At 48.1% G+C, this 14,188-nt stretch overlaps 1 protein-coding gene across 1 annotated transcript in view; it reads left to right on the top strand.

Moving 5' to 3' along the window:
* The first annotated feature begins 681 nt into the window (after nt 1-681).
* Nucleotides 682-14,188, top strand: part of Usp46 (ubiquitin specific peptidase 46) — a 69,462-nt gene continuing 55,955 nt past the window's right edge. Inside the window, exon 1 of the mRNA XM_055629333.1 lies at nt 682-878. Within this exon, the coding sequence (XP_055485308.1) occupies nt 843-878 (36 nt within the window). The 5' untranslated portion in view covers nt 682-842. The remainder of the gene's footprint in view (nt 879-14,188) is intronic.

Consider the following 14,188-nt stretch of genomic DNA (forward strand, 5'->3'; position numbering starts at 1 on the left):
CCCAGAACCTGGCCACTTCCTCTGTACCTGCTAATGTCACAAATATCCGGAGTGCATCTGCTCAGATCCGGAATTCTTTCCCTAGGCAGCTGGGTAGCTGCTGGCCAGGGCTTTCAGGCCACGCCCATGTCCTGCTCTACACTTTTCGGGTTCCGGCGGATACCATCTGCCTAGAACCCTGGAGAGAAACTTTAAAGTTGGACCACAGTCACCCCTTCTCCTCATACCCTCCACCGGCCAACCCCTAAAGCCCAAGGCTTGCTGGAGATCGATCGGCAGGAACCGGGAGAAGGAAATCGGAAACCGAGAGCTGTGTGGGTCCCCTGTCCGCGATCGGCCGGTGTCCAGTGCCCGGTGTGCTTCTGGGTCCGGCGGGAAGGCCGCATTGCTGGGTTCGCCCGGGGCTGGCTTCTCGGTGCACCGGGCACAGAGCGGGAGGCTGGGGGGGGGGGGGGGGGGGGGGGGGAAGAACGGCTCCCCGCGGGGGGGGGGGGGGGGGGGGGGGGCGGGGCGCGGCCGGCGCCCCGCGGGGGTGGGCGGGGCGAGTCTGGGCGGGCGGCGGCGGCGGCGGCGGGAGCGTAGCAGCGACTCCGGTTCGGCGCCTCCCGGCTCCGGGCTCCTCCTCCCGCCGGCCGCGGCCCCGGCTGCGTAGCTCCGCCACTCCCCGCCCCGCGCCGCCGCCCCGCCCTCGCCGCCGCCCGGCCTCGCTCGCCCAACCCCGCTGACTGCAAGCCGGCCCCAGGCCGCCTCGCCGCCGCCCGGCCTCGCTGCGCGCCACCATGGACAGTCCCGTTTTCCCCTGGTAAAGATGGCGGTGCGCGATCGCTGCAACCTTTAGACTAATGACTGTCCGAAACATCGCCTCCATCTGTAATATGGTGAGTGGCCGCCGAGCCTCCGGGGGGTCGCGGCCGCGGCTGAGCCAGGCAAAGAAAGGGAACCCCGGGCTGGAGCTGCACGCGCGCCGCGGTCGTGGGGGCCCTCGCGGCCAGAAGTTCCCGGCCCCGAGGCTGGGCCGGCGGACGGCGGTCCCCCGCCTCTGCCCCAGCCGGGGACCCGGAGCCGAACCGGGGGATCCCCAGGGCGGCCCCATGCCCCCGCCCTCGAGTTGCGGTGCGGGCGGTGGGTGGGGGTGAAGGGCTCGGGGTGGCGGCACACTGATGTCCCGAGGGAGGACCGTGAGGGTACGAGCCCAGAGGGGGAGGACTCAGATCTTCCTGGTGCAGTAAATAAGCCCTTGCTGGACTCCCTGACCGTCCTCGTCGCCTTCTGGAGTTCAGGCTCGATTGTATTTAAGATTCACTTTGCAATAGCTGTGCTCTTACCGGGAGAAATTGGATAGACATAAAAGCTGTGTGTGTGGGGGGGGAAAACCAAGTGCAGAATCTCGTTAGAGAGGTGAACCCAGTATGGGAAAGCATGGCAATTTGTTCTGGAGGCCTCAGTTTCCCCACCTGCAGATTGAACGGCAGTAACATTTGCAGGCCCTGGGAGTGAGGCTGTTGTGGGTGTGAGGAAGTCCACAGGGGTCATCCTGCCCCGCCTCCTCTCCACTTAGCTTAGCTTGGGCACTGCCTGGCTTGTTACTATTCTGATGGGGTAGGAAGAGGGAGGGGGCGTGTTACTCAGCGGTCACTTTAATTTGGATTTTCCCCATTACATTCCTGTCCTGTTCCTGAGCACTCGTCTCCAGCCTTTGGGTCCTCTGGGTTTACTCAGATGGCACCCCCACTTGTGAGAGCCTTTGGGAGGTCAGTTTGGGGTAAGGCATTAACTACTGTGCGGGGCTTGAGGGCTGTGTGCTCTGCCTACACTCTCTGGATCCTCTCCCACTCCAAGCCCCTTCAAACTGGAGTACTGCTGTTTTGTTTTTCTTTCTTTCTTTTTGGGGAATACACCTCCCACCGCCCCCAAGATGGATAGTAATACTAGCATCTAAAGGGAATCTGAGGAGGCCTGATTGAGAAGGCCTTAGGTAAGGTGATCTGGCGGCCCTTCCCCCATCAACCAGCTCTTTAAATCTTCTGTCCCACATTCTGTTGCAAGATCAACACATGGCACAGAGCATTAAGGAGCCATGTGTTAGCTCAGGTGGAGTTGAGGCCTGCTGGGGCTGGCTCTAGCTCTCAGCGCTGGCCGCTGAGGCCATGCCAGCCGAGGAAGTAGGGGAGTGATAGGTGCCTGCTTGGTGATAAAGGTCTCCTCAGATGATGGCAGTGGCTTCTGCAGCCTTGCCCTTTCCCCTTTCTGCCTGAAGACACAGGTTTCCTGCTTCTTCCTGTCCAGTGGCATTAATGTGGCCGGATGCCCTGAGAAGACAATGCCTGTCTTCTCAGCGTCTCTGCTGTGACCAAGTTCCTGGGGTGGGGGGCTGTGAAACCACAGTAGCTGCAATGTTGTTTATGCCGCCTGTGGGGGTGGCCTCGGGCCTACAGGCTCCTGAGGCTCAATGGCTGCTTGTGGTAGTGTTCTTGTCCAGTTTGTATTCAGTGACACCTCTCAGTATTGAAGCAGAGTGGAAACTCAAGAGCTAGCATGTCCCAAGGGAAGTCTGCCTCCGGCTTGTTCTTGCCCTTGCTGTATGTAGCTAGGACTTCTTGGCACACCTGGACAGAATGTCACAACCTGTTTTCAGTGAAACTCAGCCAGGGAGCCAACAAGCTTCTGGGAGGATGTGTGCGGAATGGCCAATACTGTGTCAATAGATTCAAGTACTTCTTCTGGTGACCTAAAAGGGTACCAAGTTAAGGCTCATATACCCCCCCCTCCCAAGAACGCAAACCTATTATCTTTCTGTTTAGACATTTGTCTTGGGCAGGTGGAGAAATGTCCGAATTCTCAAGTGAGACTCTAGGTCCAGTCCTGCTTATGTATTTATTTGTGGCTGTGTTTTCGAGGCAGGGTCTTGCTAGCCCAGGTAGACCTTAAGCACTAGGTGACAAGTGTGTTCTGCTTCATCCAGCCTTTAAGTCCTGCTTTGGACAGGCGCACAGGGGCTTTGTGTCCTAGAGCGTGCTGCTCTTTTGCCTGGGCTTTTGTGTGTAAAAATGGGCTGATATTGGTGGCCTTGAATGAATTCCTGGGTTCCGTACCTTCTTTCTCATTATGATGCTACCTTCAAGTACTTCAGGGGGCCACAGTGTTCTCCTACCTGGGTATGAACAACCCATAGGGTCATTTATGCCAAGCAGGCTGAATGATACTATAGAGAAGCTGGGGTGGGAACTGGAAACCCCGCCCCTTATAAAAAGCTGCTCAGGTCACAGTCTGCCCCTCCCATTCTCATTTCCCAGAGGAGAAGGCTGGTGATGAGGAGACTGCTGTCTCTCTCTGCACAGTGAGATAAAAGCTCACTGTGCCCGCGTAGAGTTCTGACTTGACCATGAACTGTTTCCAGGTAGGCCTCTTCTCAGTCTCACTTGCTACTGGGCTTTCCTTTGAGCCTTCCCGCTTTCCCCTTTTGGCCCCAGCTGGTTTGAGGAGCTGTTGAGCAAGCTGGGATTGCTTGTTTGCCTGTTTATATTTATTTATTTGGTACCGAGTGCCACAAAACAGGTCCTTGTACAAGTGAGGCAAGGACTCTGCCACACACCCACACACCCAGGCTGCTTCTTGGGAAAGTATGTATTCTGTCTCTTTTAAAGACACTATCTTCTTGAAGAAGAGAAACAGACCAAGATCCAGCTCTGAAAGGCCGACTCCTTTCCTCCATGGAGGGAGAGCCCAGCAGAGCCTAAATGAGCCTGGCAGAAAGTCCTTCTTGTGATGGAGAACTAAGCAGAATGTCTTCATATCCCCTTTCTTCCTTTTGCCCATCCCACTGAGGTTTCCTTGTCCTTTGAAAGTTTAGAGCCGGTTCCCATTTATTTCTTGTGGATTCTTCCCTTGGTAATGCCTGATCTCAGGGCAAGTCAGCCTGACCACATGGCCGTGTGCGGTTGGAGATAGTAAAGCTTGTTTGGCTGGTGTGTTGTAATTTTGAAAATGCTTCAGCTGCCACCAAGCACAAGGAAGTGTCCCCTGTTGATAATCCTCTGCCGCTCAGACCAATGGGTTTTCACTCCCCATGTGTTTCACGGGCCTACCAATGGAGGATATCATTTGTGGCTAGGTTTTCTTTTGTTTCCTGTTTGAATTGAGGAATTTTCTAAATGAGAGAAAATAAAAAAGGAACCAAATGTGACTTGTACTGGTGTCAACTGGCCTGAAGCAGCTCTTATTTCATTTGTTAATAGTGCTGTTAAGATGTGTTTTGGAGGGAACCACTGTAACAAGCAGTAGAGGTTTTTTTGGGGGGCTGGGGGCTGGAAGGGTGGGTGTAGAACATGCAGTTCAGGGGTGCAGTGCTTAGCTTAGCCTGTGAGGCTTGGGTTTTGTCTCCAGCTGTGTGTGTGTGTGTGTGTGACAAATTTTGTGTGACAGACAGAATGACGTCTATCAAGGACCAGCAGTTTCAGTGCTGGCACATACTGTCTGCACACAGCCCCAAGGAGCTCAGCCAAACCTGAGCCTGTGGCCTGGTATTGGAATAGATGAAACAAATTCAATGCAGTGTGATAGCCACACAGATGGGGGTGAGCAGAATCTTAGAAGGATGAGTGCTACCAGACAGACACTTCTGTGATATTTTTTACTTTTCATGAGTGTGATCAAGGTCAGTGCCCATCAGAACAGGAGCTCTAGGACTGGCGTCCTTCCAGTATAATGTTAACTTGTACATAGCCAGTACAGTGTTGGTGGCCTTGGGCAATCGTGCCTCTGGGCACCTTAGTTTTTCTCATCTTGTAAAACCGCTTAGTATATCTTTTTGGTCACGAGACATTTCTTAGTGATTAGCATTTCTTAAAGTCTTTCTTCTCTTAACTGGCCAAGTCACTCTGGTTCCTATCTACCTTGTTTCAAACCTTGTTGAACTTAACAGATATTGGTGGTTTAATGTGGACCACTCTATGATGTTTTCTGAGGCCCATTTGTGTGCTGTATTTGGGTCCTTTTATGTAGAGAAGAGTAAGCAAAACGAGTAAGCAAAGCATTGGCAGCAAACCCGAGGATTTGATCTTACATGTATTTGAGTGTCTGTGTGCTGTGTGTGCGCCAGGTGCCCACAAAGGCCAGAAGAGGGCGCTGGATCCTGGAGAGGTACATGCCACTGTGAGCTGCCCTGTGGTGCTGGGAACTGAACCCAGGTCCTCTCTAAGGGCAGTCCCCAAACTGAGGGCCTTTGTTTAATCGTAATGAATCAGCTTACCTAAAGCAAGTACTTTGAGAATAATCAGGACTTTATTTTATTACTACTACTAATAAAGCCAGTCTCACACTGCGCCTGAAGAGAGAACTTTTTTGCCACGACTCATGCATTCTATTTGCAAAGATAACTGGCAGCTGGACGTGGAGTTTACTGTATCAGCTGGCAAAGGTTATAGTTATGAATGAGGGTCCATTCTGATAGTTGTCAGGTGTTTAACAAACACAGCCTGAGGTGAGGTGGGTTAATGTTTAAAGGAAAAAAAAACAAAAAAGCACACAAAACAACAACAAAACAAAACAAAAACCCCCCAAAATTCCTTTCCTGGCCTTCCAGGCCGAATATCCTAGAGTTTATTTTAGGTCAGACCCTGACAATTAAGTCTGCAGAATTTTCTGTTTTCCCTGGCCTCCTGGGGGTAGATGAATTTGAACACCAATATTTAGCCAGAATTGAAGGTTGCGATACCTTTTCTGAGCTTGAATCCCCATGTTCTACTTAGCTGTACACTAAGTCCTGTTTATTCATCTTCACTAGTGTGGGGTCTTCATGTGTTTGGGTTAAAATGGAAAGTAATTTCGAACTTCGATTGCCTTTGTAGTTAAGAGAACTTTCTCTAGTTAGATGTGGGTCTCCTGTCCACCAGTATCTGAGCCTGGTCTTTGTGGTTCCTTAAGGTTTTCTTAGGGCATTAGGTTGGTTGGTATCATCAGAAAGACACCTCTTGCTGGTTTGAGCTCTGGTCACCCCAGGAAGACGGCCCAAAGCAAGCAGAGTTGTGAAAGGTGGTGTCTTTTAATCTGGCTAGCTTGTGTAGTCCCAATACTTTTTTTTTTTTTTGCAAGTTGTTGACAGTCAGCCATCATTTGTGGTACTATCAGTGCTTGTCAAGGGGTTTTAAAGGCCTTGTTATTTTTGGGGGAGAAAATGTCCCCAGATAAACCAGCACAAGCTTTCTTCACATAAATGGGCCCTGTGTCATTTGCTGGTGCCATAAGCTTTTTGCACTGTTGCTGTTTTGGGATTACGGGTTAATTAAGGGACATTGTGAATCACATGTTCACCAGGATGGTGAGTATGATTATTTGCTGTGGATCCCTTGTCATTCATTGGTCCAGCCCCCTCCTGCTACTTTCAGAAATCACAAACTGTGGCCTCACAGGAAGACAATGCAACCAGTCCTGATGAGACCTGATAGGCTAGACTCAAAACAGAAGGGGAGGAAGACCTCCTCTATCAGTGGACGAGGGGAGGAGCGTTGAGGGAGAAGAGTAAGGGAAGGTGGGATTGGGAGGAAATGAGGGGGGCTACAGTTGGAATACAAAGTGAATAAATTGTAATAAGTGATAATAATAATAATAATAATAATAATAATAATAATAATAATAAAGCAAATATAAAAAGACATTTAATAATTCAACATATGTATTCTACTTTAATAATGGTAATGTTTTTTAACATGTCAAATTAAAAAAAATAAATCACAAACAGTAAATAAACTCAGTCCTGGGATTCCTTCTTAGGGTGGAGGTGAACTGTAGGCATCCAGAAAGGTATGTGGAATAATAGAGCCAGCAGCCAGCACTCCCCACCCAAGGAAGAAATGAGTGCTGACACACACAGTTAAAAACCTCCCGTGAGCGGCTCTACTCATCCCTCCACTCCCCAGATACAGTGGCCATTATTCCAAATTTGGCATTTATCATGTGTTTCATACTTGTGCTAGATATGTGTACACCGACAAACAAGATACAGTACCAATTCTTCTGTTTTAAACACACTCTGTAAATCTGAGCTCACATCAGTTCTCTACTATTAATTAAATAATCATGGGTTTTACTCATGAAGGTGCTCATAATTCTAGTTTGTTTTGTCTGCTATATAATATTCCCTCAAATGAATGTGCTACCATATATTCAATTTATTAACAATCACATGGGCTTACGGTTTATTTATTTTTTTGTCAGTGTATTTCAGTGTTATAAACATTTTTAAAGTTGGCTTCCTGTGTAAATGTTTATAGTTTCTCTGTGGTAAATGTCCAGAAGGGGATTGTTATATGAAAGGAAGCGGGCGTCCTCCACTGTAACATACTGCCAGGTTGCTCTCTGAAGCACTTGTACCAATTTGCATTCTAACCAGCATTGTTGGGGGAGGGAGCCTAGTGGTTCCATACACTTGCTGACACTTGATACTGTTAGATGTGGCATTTTGCCAATCTGATGGGTGTGAAATTGCATCTCTGTGGTTTAAACTTGCACTTTATTCTTTACTAGCGAGGTTGAACATCTCGTATGTATATCACGCTGCACTGTTTCTAACTCAGGGTCGTTGTTGGTTTTGTCGGAACACGGGGCATGGGATGAGGGAGAGGGAAGTGAGGGAGGGAACGTGGGGAGACATCAAAAGATATGGCAGAAGGAATGATGCCAACATGTTCTCTGGGGTGGGGCACTGGCAGCATGGAAGTGATGGACACCAGTAGAGGTGCTCTGACTGTGGCAAGTACTTTCCGGATCTGTTTTGGTGCTAGCTGGGCTCATTTCAAGCCCATGCTTTGTTTGAATGAAGTTGGCTTTGGTGAAAATCATGTCAGGCCTTCTCTGGCACGCACAGCTGGAAGGCTGGACTTGGGAAGTTTTCCTGTTGACCCAGTTGCTGTTTGAAGATCTTTCAGAAACTGGTCTTATTCTAAAAGTGCATTTCTTTGTCCTTTGGATTCAGTTTTGTGCACAGGAAGCCAGTGCTCGTCAGGCTTGGCTTGAATGTACCTGGTGCAAGTGCAGTGTTCAATATCAGAAAACATTCCCTTCACCAGCCCTACATGAGTGACACCTCACTGAGCACAATAGGTGCCAAAATGCCTTATAATTTAGTGGCTCTTTGTGTACCAAAGAAAGAAGAACACCTGTGTGTTCTCTTATTAAGAATCCAGACTCAGGGAGTCTGCCCCTGAGAGATTCTGAGTAAGCAAGTCTCAAGTGGGGCCCTGGAACCTGCATTTTCAAATGCCTACTCCTTACTTCCATTCCCCCACACACTTTGAGGTCCACGATTTGGGAAATGCCGAGTTCCCGGGTAATAGCCCCAAGCTCTCAAAAATACTGTTTAGAGAAATTGCCTGCCACGTGAGAGGTTTTTAAAAATCAATGTTAAAATGATTTAAGGTAGTGATTTAACTTCAAAAGCCAGAGATTGTCGCCATTCTTTAGTTGTATTTCTTGTCATTAGACAACTAGGTTTTTATTCCCTTCTCCTTCTCTCACAGAGATTCTGAGTGTTTGCCGGGCATCCCCTGTGGGCCTTTCAAAGAAGCTTTAAAAAATAAATCATAAACTATCATCACAAATATTAAAAAATGTAATATATGTCATATACCTAAATATCTACTTTTCAGAGTTCATAGATATCAAAATGGAGCCATATTTAGTTAAGCTGTTCTGTTTTCTTTTTTTTTTTTTTTAAGACACAATGCCTAGAAGCCAACACTCACTATCCTTCCTCTTTTCATTATCTCTGCTCCTAGAACAGACCATTTCTGGAGTTGAGGTGGCATTCACACTCAATGCCTTTTGTCTGTCTATATGTGGTTGTGTGTGTCAGACCGTCCAGCCTTTTGCAACTCTGACTTGGGAATACAGTTCAGTCATTCCAATTGCTCTGTGACAGTGCTCTTGGCTATGGTCCCGTTTTTTTCATTGTCTTTCTTCAGGGGCAGGTTCCATAGCTTCTAAAACACCCTGTTCTGAAAATAGGGCTGCAGCGGATGTCCCTGTACTCTCTTTGTATGGGTATCTTCATTTCTGTGTCCTAGGGTCCGGCAGATGTGGCTCACGTATGGATATGCCGCCTGAGGCTTTTTGAGGCTCTATGTTTTGGAAACAGGTCTAGTGTGTCTCTTAAGGGTTCACATGTTGGAGGCTTGGTTCCCCAGTAGGACGGTGGGACCTTTAAGGGGTGGAGCCTAGTGGGAGATGTTAGGTCATCACAGCGCGGCCTAGGAAGGGACTAACTGGTGGTGTATTTCTGGGGTTCTTCTGAGCTCTTGCCTACCAGAGGGTCCTTGAGGGAGCAAGCCTGGCCCTTCTCTCGGCTCTGTGGCTTCCTGCCTCACAGTATGATGACTCCCAGCCACATGTGCTCCTGTCGTTGTGAGCCATACACAGGAGGCTTTTTCCAGAGCTCCTGCCATATGCTGTTTTTGACTTTTCAGCCTCTAACACTGTTAGCTTGGGGCCAGAGAGATGGCTCAGCAGGTGAAGGCGTTTGCTGCCAAGCCTTGATGACTTGAGTTGGATTCCTGGGACCCATATGGTGGAGGGAGAAAACCAATTCCCACAAATTGTCCTCTGATTCCACAGGCTTCCTTGAGCTCCCACACACATGCATGTTCATGTGTGTGCACATACACAATGTGTAATATAATATACAAATTTGTTATACATATATAAAATAATTTTGGGGGGTTTATTATTTTTATTTACTTATTTATTACAATTTGTTCACTTTGTATCCCACCTGTAGGCCCCTCCATCTCCTCCCAGTCCCGCCCTCTCTCTTCTCCCCCTATGCCTCTTCCCCAGTCTACTGATAAGTGAGGTCTTCCTTCCCTTTTATCTGACCCTAGCCTATCAGGTCTCATGAGGACTGGCTGCATCCTTCTCCTCTGTGGCCTGGCAAAGCTGCACCCCACAGGAGAAGGTGATTAAAGAGACAGCCACTGAGTTCATGCCAGAGACAGTCCCTGTTCCCCTTACTAGGGAACCCACTTGGAGACTGAGCAGGGGTCAGGTTCTCTCCATGCATGGTCCTTGATTGGAGTATCGGTCTCTGCAGGCCCCCCTGGGCCTAGGTTATAAAATACATTTTTAAAAGTATAAACTAAATAAGTCTTCCTGCCTTCCTTCCTCTCTCCCTCCCCCTTTTTTCTTTTTCTTTCTTTCTTCCTTCCTTCCTTTTTTCTTCCTTTCTTTCATGTTTTTTTTTTCTTTCTCTCTGTTTTTCAAGGCAGGCTTTCTTTTTGTAGCCTTAGCTGTTCCAGAACAGGCTTTGTAGACCAGGAAGGCCTCAAACCTAGAGATCCACCTGCCTCTGTCTCCCAAGTGCTGGGATTAAGGCTGTGCACCACCTTGCCTGGCTCTCTTTTCTTTATGAGATGTAGCCTTGGGGTATTTTGTTATAGTAGTAGAAAATGGAGTCAATACAGTAACTATTGACAGAGTATTCTTCAAAGTGATTCTGTCAGTGGGAATTTGATACTCAGCTGATAAAGGGCCTTGCACTCAGAGTTTTTGACTGTATATAGTGTATGTAATCCGGATTGTTCATGTATGTGTGTGTTTGTGTGTGTGTTGTTTAAGTGTCAAGGCTAGTTCTGATGAGCTACTGAGGTGGTTAAACCACCATAGTTTACAAGATGAAAATGTTATTTTTTGAGGAATTTGTGTGCCTATGTGAAGAACGTCTTTCAGGTCTTGATTCTCTCCTGGTGTGGGAACTGGGCAATCAAACTCATCTTGTCATCATGGGCAGCAAGCACTTTATGCACCAAGCCATCTCACTGGTCCTAAATCGTGAGTTTGCTAGCCCACTGGGGCCGAAGCTAGGCTTGTCTTTTCATGACTTTTTATCTGTCAGCATGGTGCCTAGCACATTTAGGTGAGAGGTGTTGAAGAAATATTTCTTGATGAATGAATAAAGAGATCTAGCTTGGTAGAATGAAAAGACTACCTTGTAGCCAGGTGTAGTGGTGCACACTTGTAATCCTAGCACTTGGGAGGTGGAGAATAGAAAATCAGGGTTTCAGAGTTCAAAGCCAACTTGGCTTAAACAACCCTAAGCCCCAAAACTTTTTCATAAATCAGTGTTTGCTTGTTTTACAAGCAAAGAGCTTGTAAAAATGTTGATTCTGATTGGTGGATCTGGAGTGAAATTTTGCCCATGTGACCCCCTTTCTCGGGAAGCAGGTGCTTCTGTTGGGAGCCCCTTTGGAGCAGCAAGGTCTTAGGAGGGAAGCAGAAGGGTGGCGTTCCAGCGGGTAGTGGTAAAATGAGGGTTTGGTATCGGAATATCCTGCTTGGAAAATCTCAGAGCACGTTTCCTCATCCCTTTCAACAAAAGCAAACAGCCAAGTCCCTTCCTCTCCGCTGCTTTCTTGGGCATCAAAGAAACTCCCCTGTGGAGGCACTTGGCAAGCTGTGCTGGCCTTGTACAAGTTGCTTTTTATAATTATCTCCCTCTGGTAGTGAGTTAATATTTCCTTCAGTTGCTGAAAGCACAAAGCTTTTTTGTTTGTTTGTTTGTTTTCTCAAGACAGGGTTTCTCTGTATAGCCCTGGCTGTCCTAGAACTCTAGACTAGGCTGGCCTCTAAACTCAGATCTAACTGCCTCTGCTTCCCTAGTGCTGGGATCAAAGGTGTGCACCCCACGCCACACTAAGCACAAAGCTCTTAATTTCTCAAGGCCTAAGCCACCTCTGCTTTCCCTTTGACTAGCCTTTTGTGGTTAACGGGGCGCTTCGTCTGGCCTTGGGAGTAGTGACGTGGGAGGTGCATGGGCCAAGTCTACCCCTTGTTGAGACTTCACGGGTGCAGCGCCATCATCACGTCTGTAAGACACTATCTAGCTGCAGGTGTCCTGGTCAGTGACAGTGGCAGCTGACGTGATGACATGCCGGTGTGGATAGTGGGAATTTCATGAGGCCTCACCGCTAGAGGAAGTGCTACAGACAATCAATGGCTGCTGGAAGAGGGAGAGTCAGTCATGGCTCCCTCAAAGGTCGTCCCTTCCCACGCAGTCAGCCCCTAGCACGTACGTAAGGGCAACACTAAATGGATTTAGTAGGTTTTGCGTGTGTGCATGTGTTTTTTTGTGACTGTATTTGTGTGCAACAATAATTATAGACGAGGAAAAGGTCATGAACTTGAGAGTAAGTGGAGGGGACACAGAGGAGAGGGAAGTAGAAATTATATAAGTACAGCCCTCATGTATGAAATTCTCAAAAAAAAAATAAATAAATAAAACAAATTCACTCCTCGCCTTCATTCTAGCCATGGGTGCGTCAGAGAGGAAGGGGGCTCTGTCTCACTGCTTCTGTGTTACCAGGCAGCGAGAGAGAAGCCCACCACTCTCTCCTAACCAGCTTTGCCTTGGAACAGGAGACTGTAATTTATTCTCCAAGTCAGACTTCTGAAAGTGAAAGTGGTGCTGAAGATGACTGTGTGGCCTTGGTCACTCCATGGTGCCTGGAACCTCAGCTATGCAGGGAGACACCCTGAGAGTGAGTGCCATTTAAATGCCAGGCTTCAGGGCACTTTGATAAGTGGCGGGAACTCTGGCTCATTGGTCTGAGGGAAGGCATATGGTGTGGGGAAAAAAATTAAGTTCAGTGACATTCAGGAACATTTGTGTGTGTATAATGGGGTAAAGGACCTTCTCAAGTCTTCTTCCTCTAGAAAAAGAAAATGACGGAGTAGGTCCAATTCCTTAGGTCGGTGGCTCTTTTTATTTTAATTTTTCTCTCATGTGAGTGGGTGCTTTGACTGCATGGATGTCTGTGTATCACTTGTGGCCTGTGGAGCTCAGAACAGGGCTTCAGGTCCCCTGGGAGTGAGGTTACTGGAGTTGGTTGTCAGCTGCCCTGTGGGTTTGGGGAACCAAACCCCGGTCCTCTATAAGAGCAGCCAGTGCTCTTAACCACAGAGCCATCTCTCAGCCCTGGTCAGCATCTCTTAATGCTGATTTTCACCCAAACTTTTCTAATAGTTTCCTTTCACGTAGATTTCATTTCGGTTGAATCTCAGAGCGCATCCTGAGGGTAGGCTAGCCTGCGACTGAGGTCTGCTTTGAGTTTCTCCATGTTGGTGGTTGGGTCTAAGAGCTCCTTGTTCCCAGGCTCTCGCTGACCGCCCCCTCATCTCTATCACACGGGTGAGGAATGAATTTACCTCCCTGCTCTGTTGTCGAGCTCAGGTGGCGTCAGTTGTGCCCACGGCTTCACATGGTACCTGTGCGTTTTGAGACTGGGCGCTGGAGTGTCCTTCCTCTGTCAATTAGCAGAGGAGCCCAGGTGATACAGATGGAGTGCAGATGATGGAGCCTTGAGCTCAGCGTCCCAGATCCCAGGATTCAGTCTCTTTCTAGCTCAGCAATGTCAGGCAGACCTCTGAGACCCATCTGTGCCTACACAGTAAGCACCTTTGGTACAAAGGCGAGCTTGTTGGAGCCTAGTATTGGCTTTGGTCAAGGAAGGCAAAAGGAGAGAGAGGCTTCAGGCTGAAATGTCATAGGATGCCCAGGCTGATAGCCTGCAACCAAGTTTTGGAAGCATCAGTTAGGATGCATTGTTGGTTTTGTTTTTTTTTTTTTTCCATCTCTTGATAAAGAGGGCACATGGTCTATTAAAAGATATTTAGTCATCTGATGAGTGTTTGCCACTTCTTTGAGTTCTTTGGTGTGCACAATTATGTGTTCCTAACTGGGAAAATAATGCAGTACTAAGGTTTTTTGTTTTGAGTTCCTTTAAGTTTGTTTATTTTGCTCTGTTTTTTTAAATTATTGTTTTCAAGACAGAGTTTCCCTGTGTAGCTCTGGCTGTCCTGGAACTGGCTGTGTAGACCAGGCTGGCCTGGAACTCAGAGATCCACCTGCCTCTGTCTCGAAAGGGCTGGGATTAACTAGCAGCTTCCTACTCGTTCTTTGGTTTTTGCTGACAAAACTGTAAGGACCAACATGTTTATGTTTTCAGTGGGGGAGCACATCTGTGAACTGACTGCTTAGACATGGCTTTGCAGTGGTAACTCTGAGCACATTTTGCCAAACTGCCTTCCACTGGCCACGTGTGCAGCTTGGGTTGCTCACGGCCTGTCCCAGCAAGTGTCACACAGATACCCTTTGGGCTCGGCCAGTTAGGGCTAATGGCGTCTTGGTGTGTTCTCTAGTTTG

The sequence above is a fragment of the Psammomys obesus genome, unplaced genomic scaffold (genome assembly GCF_907164565.1).
Source record: "Psammomys obesus unplaced genomic scaffold, mPsaObe1.curated_primary_1811, whole genome shotgun sequence".
In the NCBI taxonomy this organism is placed as follows: Eukaryota; Metazoa; Chordata; class Mammalia; order Rodentia; family Muridae; genus Psammomys; species Psammomys obesus.